Below are 18,972 nucleotides of genomic sequence, written 5' to 3'. Positions count from 1 at the left end.
AACTCGACTCACTCGAGTTCGAGATTTTTATTTAATCTTTATTTGATTTCAACTTGGTAAGTTAAACTTTCAACTTAAGCTCGAATTGTTTATTTTTTTTATATTTTTTAATAAAATTTAATAATTAATAAATTAGATAAATAAAAATTTAATATTGAATTTGTACAATTAATAAGTAGAATCTCTATTGAATTATAAGATTTTAAAAATTTATAAATAATTAATATGTAACTAGTTTATATTTATCCATAATAACAATATACTATTTGCCTACATAAACTATTAATATATATACATAATATAATAGCATATATCTATTTCATATATGGTTCTGATATAGGAGGATCCGAGTCAGATGATGCTAATTTGTCAGATTGAACGTTGATGGCACTGAAATACCTTGATGTGGCAGGTCAGCGCAAAGATGGCAGAAAATTGTGATCTTTTTCCTGATTGAGACAATTTTGGGCAAGTTTCGGTCTTTTGGCTATAACTTTGACTACGAGTATCAGAATCTTGTATATAACTCCAATTCGGAAAGCTCTTTTCAGTGCACATGTCATGGTCAAAATCAAAATCCACTATTTTCTTTCCAAATCCTCATTTTTTGTTATTTTTTACCTTTTTTGGTAATATTTCAATCGTTTAAGAAGTGATTCTGAATCCGATTTCGGCCAGATTGTTTGCATATTACTTTTTTATTACGTATTTATTTTTGTGTGATTATTGAGATTTTGCGATTTTTGGTAAAATGTTAATATTTTCGATTTATAGCTATTACAGCCCGACTTGTAGGTAGATTTGGACATTCTTGGATTTTGATAATTTTGAATTGAACATCAGAATCATTTTCTCTATGTTTTGGGTGACTCTTTTGTCTTCATTCCCTGTGAATTATTTATTGAAACTTGCCTGCAGAATAATCTCTATTTTCTCCGACGTCAGTTGGCATCAAAGCTTCTGTATCTTTCCTGGGGTGTTATCTCATTAGTTTTCACGACTAGTGGTCGTGGTCTTCGTGGGCAGGTTCCAGACTAGGAAGTCTCGCACCGTAATCGTAGCATTCGAGATGTGATGATTGTGGATTTGCAGAGGCAATTTGTAGAGTTAACCCGGCGCCTAATGGCGCAAGATATTGGTTATTGTGAGATGGAATATCACGATTTCGATTCCAATTTTGAAAACTTGTATACAATCGTGCTCTATTTTGGAAGCACCATGGTCGGGAGGAGCCTCATGGGGACCTCGATTTTAGAGTGGATCTGCCCAACTTTTATGGTACGTTACAGGCCGAAGAGTTCATTGATTGATTGAATGAAGTGAAGCGGATTTTTTATTATAAGGAAGTCCCAGATTGTGTCAAAGTGAAACTAGTCGCCATCAAACTCAAAGGCAAAGCATCTGCGTGGTGGAAGCAGTTGAGGCCATCACGAGGCAAGGCAAGGCCAAGGTTACTGATTGGGAGAAGATGAAATGTCACTTCCTCCCTTTCGGCTACACTCAAACAATGTTTTAGAGGTTTCATTCGTTTAGGTAAGGCACGAGATCAGTTGATGATAACACAGAAGAGTTCTATCAATTGATAGCTCGAAATGATCTATCTGAAAAAGAAGAGTAGATGGTGGCATGGTCTTTGGAGAGATTACGCTAGTCCTTGCGGGATTTCCTCAACCTTCACTCGCTGTGGACAATTTCTAAAGCATACCAACGTGCACTCGTTGCAGAGAAGCAGCATAATAGGAAGCCAATGATCAAAAGCGATCAAAGTAGTCGAGCAGTTTGGCCTCAAGAACCTCATCCTATCTAGCAGATATCGCAGGGTTAGAGTTCTAGCTCTAATATTATATGTTTCAAATGTGGTGAACAGGGGCATAGAGCGATTGAGTGTAAGAAGCCTGCTAATCAGAAAGACAAAAATCTCTTAATTGAGGAAGACATGGTAGAAGAAACTAAGGAGTTTGGAGAGCTTGTGTATGATGATGATTAGGATGAAGACGTGTTGTATGGTAATGGCCATGAGACCTGGTCGTTCGTAAGAGTCTATTGACTCTCAAGGGTGATTCAGGGGACGATTGGTTGAGAACCAATATTTTCCACACGACCTGCACAGTTGTCGATAAAGTTTGCAAGATGATCATTGACAATGACAGTTGTGAGAACATGGTGTCTAAAGAGGTTGTCCAGAAATTACAGTTAAAGACAGATCGTCATCCCAAGCCGTACAAATTGTCATGGTTGAATAAAGGCAGTGAGGTAACAGTAGATAGGTGATGCTTAGTATCTTTTTCTATCAGCAGAAAATATTTTGATAATGATTGGTGTGATGTCGTATCTATGGATGCTTGTCATGTCTTGTTAGGTAGGCCTTGACAGTATGATCGCATTGTTATTCATGATGGGCGAAAGAATACATATTCCTTTAGCATCAAAGGGAAGAAGATTGTGTTGGCACCTTGCCAGGAAGGAACCACTTCTACCCTAGTAGCCAATAGTACTAATATGTTTTCTATGTCTAGGTTTCTAGAAGAGATTGAGCATGAAGAAGTGATTTACGCTCTGCTGTCTTGTGGGAATAGTGCAGCAGACGTAAGTCCATATTTACTAGTAAGGTGCAGCAGCCGCTAGCAGAGTTTTCTGATGTGATGTTAAAAGATCTTCCTCATGGCCTACAATTTATGAGGGATATTCAGCATCAGATTGACTTTGTTCTGGGGTCAAGTTTGCCAAATCGACCTACGTATCGCCTCAGTCCCAAGGAATCTGAAGAGTTACAGCGTCAGGTGGTAGAGTTATTGGAGAGGGGCTACATCTATGAGAGTATAAGCCCATGTGCAGTCCCTACCATACTGGTACTGAAGAAAGATGGGTATTGGTGTATGTGTGCTGACAGCAGAGCAATCAACAGAGATTGAAGTACATGTTTCCAATTCTACGCCTAGATGATATGTTAGATCAATTGTCCGGTTTTAAGGTCTTCTAAAAAATTTACCTTAAAAGCGGTACCACCATATCAAAATAAGGCATGGAGATAAGTGGAAGACGGAGTTTAAGACGCAACATGGGTTGTATGAATGGATGGTCATGCCTTTTAGGCTGTCGCCCAGTACATTCATGAGGTTTATGCATCTTGTTTTGCAGCCTTTTATGGGGAAATTTGTTGTAGTTTACTTCTACGATGTCCTCATTTATAATCCAACATAGGTGTCACACTTTGATCACTTCCGAGTTGTTTTTGATATGTTGAGAACGGAGCGTCTGTTCATCAATCAGAAGAAGTGTTCTTTCTTTACTACTTTTGTAACTTTTCTTGGTTTTGTTATGTCTACTGATGGTGTTCATTCATATCAGTCAAAGGTAGATGCGGTCTTGGAGTGGCTCAAACCTAAGACTTTACATGATGTCAGGAGTTTCCATGGATTGACGTTCTTCTACTGCCGGTTCATTAGAAACTTCAACACTTTGATTGCTCCTATCACAGAGTGCCTCAAGTGACGTGAATTCCAGTGATCTGAGGAGGCAGAGGCTAGCTTTTAACTGGTTAAACAGAAGATGACGAAATGCCTCAAAGGACGTGAATTCAACTGATCTGAGGAGGCAGAGGCCAGATTTTAAGAAGGCGTTCGAGGTCAATTGTAATGCATCTTGGGTTGGCATTAGTTGTGTTTTGAGTTAGGAGGTGCTCCCAATAGCCTTTTTTAGTGATAAGCTGTTAGGATCGAAGAATAATTATTCTACTTATGATATAGATTTCTATGCCATAGTTTAGTCCCTGAAGCATTGGCATCACTAACTAGTACATAGGGAGTTCATCCTTATCACTGACCACGAGGCCCTAAAGTATATCAATGGCCAGCACAAGTAGAGCAGGAGGCATGCCAAGTGGGTAGCGTACTTATAGGAGTTCACATTTCGTTGGGCACCAATCGGGGAGTCTGAACTGCGTAGCACCTAATCCGTCGTACATTACTCTTCACCACCATGAGCACCAGAGTTGTAGGATTTTAGGCTTTCAGTGACATGTATGCAGCAGATCCTTCATTCAAGAGGATATTTTGAGAGGCAATTGATGGTCAACGAAATGATTTTGTTTTGCATAATGGTTATTTATTTCGTGGATTATAGTTGTGCATCCCAGATTGTTCACTAAGGCAAGGGATTATTAGTGAACTTCATAGTGAGGGTCACTTTGGGTGAGATAAGATGTTGGCCCTGGTCTCCTCTGATTACTATTGGCCCAAATTGACCAGTGATGTGCTCGTTATGTGGAGCGATACTATGTGTGTTAATGTTCCAAAGGGGTTCTCACTAATGCAGGCTTGTACACCCCGTTGCCTATTCTTGAAACTCATTGGTTCAATGTCAGTATGGACTTTGTGTTAGGCTTACCTCAGACCCAACGGGCCATGGATTCTATTTTGGTTGTGGTTGATAGGTTTTCCAATATGGCCCATTTTGTAGCTTGCAGGAAAATAATGGATGCTGCTCGGATTGCTCATATTTACTTCAAGGAGATTGTTCGTTTACATGGTGTTCCCAGGTCAATCACTTTAGATCATAACACCAAGTTCATGAGTCATTTATAAAGGAGTTTATAGGAGAAATTGGGGACAAAGTTGAATTTCAGTAGCACCTACTACCCCTAGACAGATGTTCAGACCAAGGTGGTGAATCGGAGTTTGGGAAATCTTTGATGAGTTTGGCAAGAAATAAACCAAAGCAATATGATATGGCTCTCCAAAGTAGAATTTACCTATAACAAATCCAAGAACAGAACCACACGACTGAGACCATTTGAGATTGTCTATGTTCAGAACCCGTCCGGTGTGCTTGACTTAGCCCCTATTCCACATGTTGGTCGTTTGAATCACAAGGCAGATGAGATGGCAGAACATCTTCGGGACATCCATGAGCAAGTGGAGCTAGCCATTCACGAGAGCAACGCCAAGTACAAGGTTTAGGCCGACAGTCATCGTTGTCAAGTACTCTTTGATGTTGGTGATTTTGTTTGGACGGTATTAACTCGTGATCATTTTTCTATTGGAGAGTATAATAAGCTTAAAGAGCAGGAGATTGGACCTTGTGAGATTCTACAAAAGATCAATGATAATGCCCATAGGTTGTGCCTCCCCATCCATTTGAAGAGTTCTGGTGTATTTAATGTGAAATACCTAAGGCCTTATTTTGTGGATTTTGATGAAGCTACTGTGAACTCGAGGGCGAGTTCTTTCCAACCGGGGGCTACTGATGTAGAAGGATCTTAATCAAATGATGCAGACCCTTATTGAGACAATTTTGGGTACGTTTAGGTATTTTTGCTATAATTTTGGCTACGGATATCAGAATAGTGCATATGACCCTAATTTGGAAAGCTCTTTTTGGTGCACACGTCTTGTTCACCTAGCTATGTTTGGTGTGCACCTTTATCAAGGCCAAAATCCACTGTTTTTCCCTCTGTATCTCCATTTTTAGTTATTTTTACATTTTATGGTAATATTTCATTTATTATTTAGAAAATGATTATGAACCCAATTTGGGTCAGATCTTTGACAGATTACTTCTTTTATTACGTATTTATTTTTGGTGTGATTATTGAGATTTTGCTATTTTTGGTAAAATTATGATATTGTCAATTTATAACTATTACAACCTGGCTTGTGGGTGGATTTGTATATTCTTAAATTTTTATAATTTTGAATTGAACATCATAGTCATTTTCTCTGTATTTTGGGTGATTCTCTTGTCTTCATTCCCTAAAAATTATCTGTTGAAACTAGCATGTAGAATAATCTCTATTATTCCAGCGTCAGGTTCCCACAAATTTGTGTATGAAATTATTAAATCTTATCAACTAATTATTGTACAAATTATAAAATATAAGTATGAAACATATTCAATAAAGGCATAAGTAATTAGGTTACATATTATATATATAATTATAAAAGTGTTATGTTTATATTATTAGCTAATACACACACATATATGTATATATACATAGGTGTATGTATATATTTATTAATATATGAATGAGATTTAATCGAATCAAGCTAACAAGTCAATTTAGGCATAAATGAGCAGGCCTGAACGAGATTTAGTTGAGTCGAGTCGAGTCGAGTTTAGTAAGGTATGTGTCATTTACTAATCGAGTGTGTATGTGCTTTCACAGTCGAGCTTTTTTTTTTCATGAGTCGAATTCAATCTGAGTTTAATCAAGTGAATACCGAGCGAGTTATCGAACAAACTGATTCATTTACAACCCTAATTGTAAACGCCAAAACGTTTAGAGAAAATAACATATTTGACTATTGAATTTGAAAAATATGAATGTTGGATATGTTAATTAGAAAATAAAAAACTATTATTAAAACTTATTATTTTAATAATTTAGATAAATTTACACATAATCTAATATGTGATGTAAAGGAAGCATATTATATAAACCGGCCAAGATAACATATTCAGTCAGTTTTTAACTACAACTTTCAAGAGGCTAATGCTAATGCTCTAATAAAGTGTCATTTTCCATCAATATTTGAATTTTTTATATTTAAAAAAATGATAAAAAAAAAATGAAAAGTGTCAGATTTATAAAACTAAAATAAAAATAAGATAGTAACATTATGTAGTATTACTTATCAAATATCGATATAAAATAAATTTGAATGTTGTGTTTTACCCATTGACTTATAAATAGAATGAAATTTTTTAACACATCATACATTGCAATCTATACTATTTTCCTATTTTATTTAAGATTAATACTATATTCCATACTTCTATCCTATGTTCATTCCACTATATAAGATGTCATCGATGGATAATAAAGAATCACTAAATAAATGATCATTCAATATTGATAAATATGTCACATCTTATATAGTAGAAAAAAATGAGATAGTAGTATGGTGTAAATAATTTTCTTTTATTTAAATGTTTTTCTTTCTTATTCTTCCTTTTTAAAGCTTAATATGGCATAAATAAGTCAATTTCTAAGCATTCTTGTGATTGTCAGATAAAGAAGACATTTTTTGAAGGATAATAATATGCTTATTTAATGGTTAAATAAGTGACTATTAGTGGTTAAGAAAGTGATTATTAGTGAAGTTGTATATTTTTTTAATTTATTCTTAATGGTTAAGGATGTTAAAAAAATACATAGAAATAATAAAAAATAAAAAATAAGAATTTCAAATACATTATAGAGTAGTAAACGGGTGGTAGAAAGTAGTAAACCTAACATTATCCTAATTTTTAAGGGTGGATTGACGGTCCAGATTATTCCCCCACATGCTTCGCTACCCAACCAACCTCACCTGCTATGAGTCAAAAAATTCTATCTATCATCCCTACATACCATATACCATACTTTTTTTTTAAATTTTTTTACTCTTACCAAATGTGTGGTATATGGATGATAAGTAGAATAATTCAATAAGTTTAAGAAGAATAAAATTAAAAAAAAAAAAAACATGGCGTGTAGGGATGATGAGTAACAAAGCTCGTTGTGAGTCACTCTGTGTCAAACTCTCTCACGCGATTGGCCAATCAATGGCAAGAAGAAAGAGTAAGCTCGTACTAGAAACAACGTTATTTCGAATTCAGGTAAAATCTTTCTCTGTTGTTCGATTAATTTCCTTGTTTGGTTTCCTAGAACAAGCCAGGAAAGTTGGAAAGTTCTTAATGTGTTAGGTGCGCCAAAATGGGAGGAAGAATGTCTGAAGGCTAGGGTTATGAATTAGGGTTTCGTAATGTTGCTTTTGTATGCCTTGTAATTAGTTTGCCTTTAAGGGTCTTATAGGTCTTTCGCTTCTAGGTCGTGGGCTGAGTTGCAGATCTTATTAGACTAAGTCAATTCTGTTATTTGTTTGTTATGGGCCATGTTGGGCAACGTTCGTTGTTGGGTTAATGGTTAGTTATTGATAATTGCCATTTGGGTCTTTTATTTAAGTCTTCATCTGTTAATATATTATTTGAGTATCATTTTCCATATATTGAGAGGGAGGATATTGGCACCTCTAATTACCAGTGAGTGAATTGTTTAAATTATACATTTGGATCCTGCACATAACAGTGGTATCTAGAGCTGCGTTCCTACGATGAGGGAACCAGATAGGCCCAACTTCCTAAGGCGTTGGCATCATTGAAGGGGAAATTTTGCACCTGCGAGAAGAATAAGGAAGGCAAAAAGGGATATTAGAAGTAGTGTTGCAGCAATTGAACAACTTGGCTTCAAGTTATAAGCAACTAGTGGTGATGACAGGAAATCAAAATGCGGGAGTAGGATCTTCTAATCATAATGTAAAGGTTAGTAACAATCATTTATTTGAGGGAAATGGGTATACAAGCTAGATCCCTTAGATTAAAATTTCCAAGTTTTATAGGGAAAAACCTGTTGAATGGGTTCTAAAAAAAAATCAGTTTTTCTCTTATTATAACACCTCAGATGACCAAAGAATTCACATAGCCTTCTTCCACATGGAGGGTAAGGCCCTCTCATGGTATTGTTGGCTTAGGGACTCAAGCCTAGTTAATACTTGAGATAAGTTTGTTCAGGCCTTAAGAATAAGATTTGGACCCTCGGCCTATGAAGATCCAATGGGGAAATTTACTAAATTGAGGCAAACTAGCATAGTAGAAGAGTACCAAACTCAATTTGAAGAACTATCTAATAAAATAAAATGAGTAAGAGAGGAGTTTCGGATTAGTACCTTCTTGAGTGGGTTAAGAGAGGATCTTAGGATCATAGTAACCATGTTCAAACCAACTACATTACCTACTGCTTTTGGTTTAGCAAGATTACAGGAAGAGGAAGTTATAAGGAGAAGCCAGAGACATAACACCCGAAATTACCCCATTCTCCCAAATTACCAGCACCACTTCCCGTTCTAAGACTTCCACCTCCACCACCTAGAACAAACCAAAACTACCAAAACAACCTCACCAGATTTCCCAACACTAACAAAAAAACTAGCCATACCCGTTAAAAGAATATCTCCTGCCCAAATGCAAGAGAGGAGGAACAAGGGTCTTTGTTATTATTATGATGAGAGGTTCCAACTAGGCCATAGATGTAATAGACCCAAATTCTTTTTATTAGAAGGAATGAGAATAAAAGAGATAGAGGAAGAAGGAACTGGAGGGTCATTGGCTATAATCCAATCAGAAGATGGGAAAGAAAGAGAGGAGGAAAAATGGGAGTTGTTGGGAATTTCATTGCATGTTATGGCAGGGGCATGGACTCCTAGAACCATGAGGTTAACAGAGGTCATTAACAAAACCAGTGTGATAATCCTCATTGACACGGGGAGTACACGGTTTTACTGATCCAAATGTAGCAAAGAAGGCTCGACTGCCAGTGAAGGAAACCCAACTGTCAGTCAAATTGGCTGATGGAACCAACCTCCCTTACCTTGGTTTATGTAGGGTTGTCCCACTCCTACTACAAGATTTAAGCAACACCTTTTATTTGTACTTGTTAGCCTTGGGGGGATGTGATATTGTGTTGGGTATGGATTGGCTAAGGGAATTAGGGATAATAGTGTGGAATTTTACTAATTAAATTATGAGTTTTAATTTAGAAAATGTTGTTGTTACATTAAGAGGAATACAATTACCAAGCAGAGTAGTGGAAGAAGTCGAGTATGTGCAAGGATTGAAAGAAAATTCTACTGAGGAAATTTGGGTTCAGTTTTTGGAAGGGAATAACGCTTGTTCTCAAGAAACTGTTACAGTAGCTGCATAGGAGATTCTTGAAAAATTTAAAGCGATTTTTGATGAGCCAAGTGGTCTACCTCCACCTAGGAGTCATGATCACAGGATAACTCTACAACCAAGTTCAAAACCCACTTGTGTAAGGCTCAGTAGATACCCATATTACCAAAAAGATGAAATTAAGAGGTTGGTATCTAAAATGTTATAAGGTAGTATTATTAGAAGCAGCCAAAGCCCATATTATTCTCCAATTTTATTAGTAAGAAAGACTAATGGGGTTGGCGTATGTGTGTAGATTATCATGCCCTTAATAAGGATATTGTGAAGGACAAATACCCCATACCTAATATTGATGAACTTTCGGATGAGCTTCATGGGGCTCAAGTGTTCTCTAAGCTGGATTTACGCTCAGGGTACCATCAAATTAGAATGAACACTGATGACATTCCTAAAACTACTTTCAGGACCCATGAGGGTCATTATGAGTTTTTAGTAATGTCATTTGGGCTTACCAATGCCCCATCAACTTTCCAATGGTTGATGGATGAGGTGTTTCATCCCTATCTAAGAAAATTTATGTTGGTTTTCTTTGATGATATTCTGGTTTATAGTAAAACTCTGCAAGATCATATACAACACTTACAAACTGTTTTGGAAATTTTGAAGTTCCATCAGTTTTTTGCTAAAGCTTTAAAGTGTGTATTTTTGGGACTAATGAGGTGGAGTATCTCGGGCATATCATTTCCAAGGATGGTGTAAAAGCTGACCCACAGAAAATTATAGCAATGCAAAACTGGGTGGCCTAAAAATCTTAAAGCTTTAAGGGGATTCTTGGGACTTACCAATTATTACATGAAATTTGTGCAAGGGTACGGGAGCATTGCAGCACCACTCATGGATTTATTAAAAAAATATGCATTTTGTTAAAATGACAGGGCTCAACAAGCTTTCATTAAACTAAAGGAAGCTATGATGAAAACCCCAGTATTAAGGTTACCCGATTTCACTAAGTGCTTTGTAATTGAATGTGGTGCTTTAGGAGAGGGGTTAGGAGCATTTCTAATGTAGGAAGGGCAGTCCATTGCCTATCTAAGTCAAGCATTAAAGGAAAGGAGTTTAGCCCTATCAACTTATGAAAAATAGTTGCTTGCATTAGTGATGACTATTAGGAATTAGAGGCACTACTTATTGGGACAAACTTTCAAGGTACGCACTGATTAACGTACCTTAAATATTTACTAGAGCAAAGGGTGGGGACACCAGCTCAACAAAAATGGGTCTCAAAGTTAGTTGGTTATGACTTCATGGTAGAATACAAGAGTGGAAAGACAAATACAGTAGCCAATGCATTATCTAGATTGCCACACTCAGAGAGTTAGAAAAACCCATTCAAAATCCAAATTCAAATATTTCACCCAGCCAAACAGATCCACCATAACCCAACCAGCAACACTTCCAAACCAACCCAACCAGTCACCAACTCATGCAATCCAACCATAAAAATACAGGCAATCAGTATGATGCAAGCAGCATGGACAGAGAAGTTAAAGAAGTCTTACCATCAAGGGACCTTGGATCCAGCTTTATACCAAGTCCAAAGTAATCCACTCTTTTACAAGGTTAAACTGCATTTGGGAACCCTCGTGCCATTTCAACAATAAATCCCACAGCATTTTCACAATAGTCCATTAGGGGGCCACACAGGAGCACATAAGACAAATTCAAGAGTTAAAATGGTAGTTTTTTTGGCCTGGTCAGCGTAGTGATGTGAGAGCTTTTATCAGGAAGTGTGGTGTATGCTAGAGGAATAAGGTTGAAACCCTCCATCCAGCAGGGTTGCTTCAACCTTTTCCAATACCAGAGAAAAATTGTGTTGATATCAACATGGACTTCATTGAAGATTAAAACCAGCAGGGAGGCGTACTGTCATAATGGAGGTAGTGGACAGGTTGAGCAAATATGCTCACTTTATGTCACTTACACACCCTTACACAGCACTGTCAATGGCCAGGGTTTTCATGGAAAATATTTTCAAATTATGTCACATGCCCCAAACAATTGTAAGTGTCAGAGATCCCATATTCTCAAGTCGATTCTAGAAAGAGTGCTTTCACATATACGTCACAGAATTATTGATAAGTTCTGCTTACCATCCGCAGATAGATGGTCAAACAGGGGTAACTAACAAAAATCTAGAATGTTATTACGTTGTTTCTCTAGTGACAGGCCAAGAGACTGGACAAAATGGCTACCATTGGCAGAATAAATGTATAACACAACAAGGCACATCACAACACAGATCTCACCATACGAGGATGTATACGGGCAGCCTCCACCCAGGATGTTGCCTTACAAGCCAGGAGCTACTCATGTGCAAGCAGTGGAGGAAGAGCTCCGAAACAGAGACTACATAGCCAAGCTCATAAGTGAAAACATGCAAGATGCTCAGAGTAAGATGAAGATTTATGCTGACAAGAAAATGACAGAAAGAGAATATACAGAAGGCGAGTGGGTTTACGTGAGATTGAGGCCCTATCGTCAGATGTTAGTGGCTATGAGGAGAAACTTGAAGATGTCACCGCACTACTATGGACCATTCCAGATCCTTCGAAGGATAGGGAAAGTCGCATACACGCTGGATCTTCCTTAAGGATCCCAGATTTTCCCAACATTCCATGTTTCTTGCCTCAAGAAACACATAGGGCATAAGGTTCAGCCGATACCTCTTCTCCCTCAGGTAACCCCTGAAGGAACCCTTGCACCAAAGCTAGAGGTCATTTTACAGAGGAGACTTGTGAAGAGAGGGCACCAAGCTGGAGCCGAACTACTGGACAATGGAAGGGGGCCACTGCAGAGGACGCCACATGGGAGGACCTCAGTGAGCTGCAACGGTGCTACCGTGATCTTGCAGGCAAGATCTTCTGAATGAGGAGAGTATGTTAGGTGCACCGAAATGGGAGGAAGAATGTCTAAAGGCTAGGGTTATGAATTAGAGTTTCGTAATGTTGCTTTTATATGCCTTGTAATTAGTTTGTCTTTAAGGGCCTTATAGGTCTTTTGTTCTGAGTCGTAAGCTATAACGCCCCAATGGAAGGCCCAATCCATATGGCCTATACTCCAAAAGGACTAGTCTGGCCATACTCCAAAAGGACTAGTCAATGATACAATTGGAGTCTCATTGGAACCTTATAAAGAGCAAGAACTTCTTCTTCCCAAGCAATGTGGAATCTCATACACCACCTACCCTTATCCATATCATATGAGGTATCACAATCTACCCCCCTTAAATTCTCAACGTACTCGTCGGGCCTATCTATTGTAGGTGGCATGGCTCAAGTTCCACATTTCTTATTGGGATAGGCTCTGATACCATTTGTAACGCCCCAATGGAAGACCCAAATCGACCAAAACCGCATGACCTATACTCCATAAAGACTAGTCAATGATACAATTGGATCCCCATTGGAACCTTATAAAGAGCAAGAACTTCTCATTCTCAAGCAATGTGAGATCTCATATACTACCTACTCTTATCCATATCATATGATGTATCATAATAGGTGGTGTATAAGATCCCACATTGCTTGGGAATGAGAAGTTCTTGCTTTTTATAAGGTTCTAATGGGGTTCCAATTGTATCATTGACTAGTCCTTATGGAGTATAGGCCATGTGGTTTGAGCCTTCCATTGGGGCATTACAAATGGTATCAGAGCCTATCCCAACTAGAAATATGGAACTTGAGTCTGCCACCTACAATGGGCAGGCCTGACGAGAAAGTCGGGAATTTAAGGAAGGTAGATTGTGATACCACATACGATATGGATAAGGGTAGGTAGTGTATGAGATTCTACATTGCTTGGGAATGAGAAGTTCTTGCTCTTTATAAGATTCCAATGGGGCTCCAATTATATCATTGACTAAGTCCTTTTGGAGTATAGGCCATGTGGTTTGGGTCTTCTATTGGGGCATTACAAATGATTGTGATACCCCATATGATATGGATAAGAGTAGATGGCGTATGGGATCCCACATTGCTTGGGAAGGGAAGTTCTTGCTCTTTATAAGGTTCTAATATGGCTCCAATTGTATCATTGACTAGTCATTTTGGAGTATAGGCCATGTGGTTTGGGCCTTCCATTGGGGCGTTACAAATGGTATCAAAGACTTCCTCAACCATAAATGTGGGACTTGAGTCGTGCCACTTACAATGGACAGGCCCAACGAGGACGTTGGGAATTTAAGGGGGTAGATTGTGATACCCCATACGATATGGATAAGAGTATGTAGTGTATGGAATCTCACATTAATTGGGAATGAGAAGTTTTTGCTCTTTATAAGGTTCTAATATGACTCCAATTGTATCATTGACTAGTCCTTTTGGAGTATAGGCCATGTGGCTTGGGCCTTCCATTGGGGCGTTACATGGGCTAAGCTGCAACTCTTATTAGACTAAATCAATTCAGTTATTTGTTTGTTATGGGTCATGTTGGGCCACATTCGTTGTTGGGTTAATGGTTAGTTATTGATAACTGTCATTTGGGTCTTTTATTTAAGTTTGTAAGTCTTCATATGTTAATTTCCAGTGAGTGAATTGTTTGCATTATACATTCAAATCCTGCATATAACATAGTGTAGTATGAGAAGTGAGAACATAAAAGCATGCTTGGTTGATTGTGCAATATTGTTAGATGATACGAGTCTTACATTGAATTGAAGTAGATTTTTCAATAGCCTCTTTCGTTTTTTCTTTTGCTATGTACCAAGCAAAGTATTAATTAAAATATCCGCCTTATGCAAATTTGTATTGGCAACGTCTCATGAAGTCTAACCACTGTTATTGTTTCGAACGTGTTTCGTATGTACCAGGAGGTCTCCTCAGACAATTGAGGGTGGATCAAGGGATTTGCAAACATACAAATATAAAAAAGAGCCCGGGGTGGTTAGGACTCTTCAATGCTTAAGTTAGTTTCATTTTTAGGAAGTGTTTTCTTTGCCCTCCAATTTTGTGAGTTTGAACATACCTTGAGTGGGCTTTTATACTAGGTTTGGGGTGGTGTTGTTTCCATTCCCAAGGAGCTGTCCTGTTGTGCCCTATGCTTTGTGCATGTGAATCAGTTAGGGGGCATGATACCTTGGAGGAAATGATTAATGAGGCATTGAACTCTGACTTATGCCTCAGCGCCCTCTCAATCTGGGCTGAAGAGTCCCATCTCTCTCTTTTCGCAGAGAGAGCCATGATTGCCCTTTCAACACACATCCCTACAGCTTCTGCTTCATGGCCATCATTTCGGTTGCTTCTCAATCTGCTACGGCGCCCACCTTTCTTTCTGCAGTATATGAGTCATGGTTACCTCTTCCACACATTTCCTAGCAGCTGTTTTCTAGGGACTTGAGGAGCTTGCGTGCCCTTGGCCCGTTTTGGTGGCACCCACCTTCCTTTTCCCAAGGGAATGGTGGTTATAGCTTCTTCTACACACTTCCAGGTAACCAAATGCTAGGGATGATTCAAGGAGGCTGACAAGTTGGCGCACGTCACCCCTAGCCGCTTTTGTTGAAGTCTCATTACTCTTGGGCCAAGCTGAACAGACCTCTTATTTGTGGAATGAGCTCATCAAAGGCTATTATCTTCGCTTTGCCAGGCCGATAGGCATCCTTTGGCCCATGGGGCCTTAGACTCTTGGGATGGACCTTTTTATCCTCTCCAATTCTAATACTATCACTTTGGTCAGTGATACGAAAAATTTATAGGTATTCCCGTACTTGACGTGGTACTCTCATCCTATCATAATATGCCATGTAATTAAAATGGCTTAAATAAGCATCAATTAGAATTGATATGGCATCCTGTGATATGATGAGAGTCCCACATATATAATCTTGTGATATAAGATATGGACATGTATCTTCAGATGCTATGTTAAGTAAGTTAGACTCATACAACTCATACTGATATGGACTCGGTGGTGTTAAAAGTTTTTGAACCAATTTTTGAATGGGCTGAGAAGAAGAGTAAGGGGATGGCTATTTCGAGGTGGCTGGACCTCCCAATTTACATACAAGATGAAAATATTTTGAGGGAATTAACTTTTTTTGACAATATATTCACCATACATTGGGCTGTTATTTGAGAAACCCTTACAAGAGAAACAACCATGTGGCAATTATTTGACTTGATCGACACACTTTTATTCAAAAGGAAATTATTGGCTAGTAGAAAATCTTGCTAACTAATTTAAGCTAATTAAAATATTGATATAATGAATATATTCGTAGGAACCAAACTAATCAAAGAAACTTAGCCGGTGCTTTAATGTTTTTGTCATACTTATAGAAGACTGGTGTTGTGTCATGATTCATGATTAATGAAGTCTTTTTTATAAGTAAAAAATTGGGCATAAGATCCACCATAGAAGTTGGGAAGCCTTAACCGTATGTGTGGTAACAGGTAAGCCCGAAGGTTGTTGCTGTCCCTATCAGGGCAGATGCCAACCATCTCTCCTTTCTACGAACACCATGATTAATAAAGTTCTGATGAATGAACTTGTTTCGCTTTGACAGAGGTTGTAGGTCATCAAATATCAGAGCATGCTATGTCTTTGCATGAAAAGATGACTAAAGAAGAAGCCGAAGACAAAAGTAGTAGTTTTGCATTAAGTTATCCATGGGTTTTAGTTCGCTTTCCTCAGCGTCAGCAATTAAATAGGAGAGTTAAGCGCCTAAGAATGCTATCTCAAAGCAGAAGAAGCTAGATAGTGGAGCTTTTGAATCTCACCTTGGGTGAGTCATAATCTCACTTGATTTGCGATGAGAACAACTGAGTCAAATGTCTTGCCTGTGTTCTGAATAAAAGTGTACGTCTGACATGTATAGGAACTTATGGGGGGAGCTTTTCAGAAGATGAGAGGACCTCCTTTGCTTACCTTGACTGCTTATGGTTTGCCTCGTATTTGAAACCACCCTATAAAGACAAGGTGCTAACATGGATTAAGAGGAAGCACAGAAATATGTTTTTGATCCTATTATTTGCTGGTAGGTTTTTCCATTAACTTGACTGCTTAACATTTTGTTTCTTGCCAATGCGTGGAACTTTATTTCATGTCTTGTTTCTTTTCCATAGAGATAGGACTGGATTTTATTGTTTGAAATACCCATTTATTTACGAGTCACTGGAGCCTCTTTATCTCCTGCCACTTTGGTGAGAGCTTGCAATCAAAAACCAGAACACCGTGCATGCTATTGCTGGATTCACTTGAAATGGGAAATCCAAGGCAGCTTAAACAAATATAAGAGTAATCTCAAGGGGTTGGCTCAAGTGGTGAAGATCTTGGTCTTAGGGTATCACTCTCTTTAAGGTTCAAGGTTCAACACTTCATAGGCGCAAACAATCCATTAAGGCCACACCTCCTGGTGAAAAACTAGCGATTTAACCAGTTCCGTATAAGAAAATTTTTGAGAGTGCAGTGTATGGGACCGGGGTTTACTCTATATGGGTGAGTCCGAATGGCCCTGTCTTGAAGAGGTTCCCGACATAAAAAGAAAAAATAAAAAAAAGGACACATCATCCATACTATTGATGTGACAATATTTGATTTACGAGATTCAAGATTTTAAATTTCTCTTACAAATCCATATTATGTCATTGATGTAGAATGTGTGTCCTCCATATTGGCTTTCAAATAAAAATTTTCCCCAAATAGACAGCTAAATACAATATAAAAGTCTACACAACAACAGGTTGAACTACAAGCAGCTTCACAAAAGCACTCTCCTGAACATTAATGGAGTCAAAAACCAAAGCCTCTTCGAAAACTTCATTCTTCATTGTCATATGGCATCAACAGTATGGAAGATTTACTTCATAATCTTCCCAGTTATCATCTTCTTCCTCGTTCTTTTTCTTCCTAGGGGTTTCCTGTTTAGCCTGCATCAGATCTCTTGGTTGTGGGCGCCTGACATTGAGTATGGCATATTAGAAGAGATATAGAAACAGAATACTTCCAAAATACAGGACTGGTTTGTGACAAAAAAAATGAATAATTTGGTAGTTGATGCTGCAGTGCTAAAAGACCAACATATATACAAGCCAAGATCATCACACAGAATAGGTTCTCAATAGCAATAAACCGAGGCAAACCGAGGCTTGCTCTGTTTTAATTGCACCAAGTGGAATGCTGTTCTGTTCTGCTCTGTTTTTAACTCTTGCGATATCATGAATTTGATACTCCATCGCTCAAGGAATAAACGACAAAGCTTGCATTCAAATAGATTGCAATTACACTAAAAAAATATATATAAATTGAAAGGGGGAAAGAACCTCTTTCGGTTCCTTCTGGCAGCCTGACGTGCCTTCCTCTTCTTCTTGTCCTGCGTGTTCTCAAAAAACCTCCTCCATTTACACTCTTGGATCACGCCGGCCTTCAAGACCTCCCTCCTGAACCGGTACAGCAATATCTCTTCGGGCTCGTTCTCACCCACTATGATTTGGACGTTGTACGAAGATTTGAAGAAAAGGGTGTTCGAGTGCGCGAGTGCAGGGTACAGCGTGGGGATGACGTCGTAATCGTAGGTTGAAGGAGGAGCGGAAATTGTGGGGTCCCGGGTGGCCACTAGGGGGACCCACCCAGATGTGGGCTTCTTGGGAAGATGGAGACCCGGTGGTCGTGCGGTAGTGGTTGGTGGTTTCGAGGGAAAGAGGATGGAGAATAAGCGTTGGAGTTGGAGAGACGCGGCAGCCATGGCTATGGGTTATGGGTCGATGACGACCTTCGGAGAACACGAGAACCAGACTCTTCTTTACAAAGATGGTGTGCCAGTGGGGTCCAACCCAAATAATAATAAAAAAACATTTAAGAAGAAAAACACAGAAACTCGCAACGAGATCCCAGTACAGAAGTAGAAGTTTGTAGGTTCAATCACTGGATCAGATTTCCACGAAGCCAAATGGAGTTGAGAATTTTGGAGGGTCTGCATTTCCTATAGCAAAAATTTATTTGGGAGAATGGAATCCTTCATTTTTGCTAATGATTCGAATAGGAACTCTTGGTATGTATATAGGACGAAGTCTCTCTCTCTCTCTCTCTATATATATATATGCGCTCTAGCTTTGCTAGCTCCACGTTAGGGACGAACATGGCAGCCCGTGCATCAGTCAATGCATCAAGAAACATGGCGGTTGATGTCCCACCAGCAGTGTCTGGTGCGCGCCAGAAATTTTGAACAGAATGATGAACATTCTCTTCCAGAAGAGAAGCATAGAAGCATTA

At 38.5% G+C, this 18,972-nt stretch overlaps 1 protein-coding gene and 1 non-coding gene across 2 annotated transcripts; both read right to left on the bottom strand.

Moving 5' to 3' along the window:
- Nucleotides 1-16,091: 16,091 nt before the first annotated feature.
- Nucleotides 16,092-16,221, bottom strand: LOC118349531. The gene has a single exon (XR_004802486.1). It is a non-coding gene; the product is annotated as a U6atac minor spliceosomal RNA (small nuclear RNA).
- A 1,108-nt stretch (nucleotides 16,222-17,329) lies between these two features.
- LOC108986583 (30S ribosomal protein S21, chloroplastic-like) lies at nucleotides 17,330-18,956 on the bottom strand. Its single transcript, XM_018959239.2, has 2 exons — nucleotides 18,024-18,956; nucleotides 17,330-17,658 (listed from the first exon to the last, which is right to left on the bottom strand). The coding sequence occupies exons 1-2, from the start codon at nucleotides 18,443-18,445 to the stop codon at nucleotides 17,544-17,546; spliced, it is 537 nt and encodes a 178-aa protein (XP_018814784.1). The 5' UTR covers nucleotides 18,446-18,956; the 3' UTR covers nucleotides 17,330-17,543.
- Nucleotides 18,957-18,972: the final 16 nt, after the last annotated feature.

Source organism: Juglans regia, chromosome 9 (assembly GCF_001411555.2).
Source record: "Juglans regia cultivar Chandler chromosome 9, Walnut 2.0, whole genome shotgun sequence".
NCBI lineage: Eukaryota > Viridiplantae > Streptophyta > Magnoliopsida > Fagales > Juglandaceae > Juglans > Juglans regia.
The sequence above is the reverse complement of the archived record's forward strand: the minus strand, read 5'-3'. Positions and strand labels throughout refer to the sequence as shown.

What these genes read in the sequence shown, in the direction of transcription:
- LOC108986583 (XM_018959239.2), bottom strand. Translation starts at nt 18,445, where the DNA reads ATGGCTGCCGCGTCTCTCCAACTCCAACGCTTATTCTCCATCCTCTTT. An exon ending in GCCAGAAGGAACCGAAAGAG is followed by an intron (nt 17,659 to 18,023) that starts GTTCTTTCCCCC and finishes ACTCAATGTCAG; the next exon opens with GCGCCCACAACCAAGAGATC.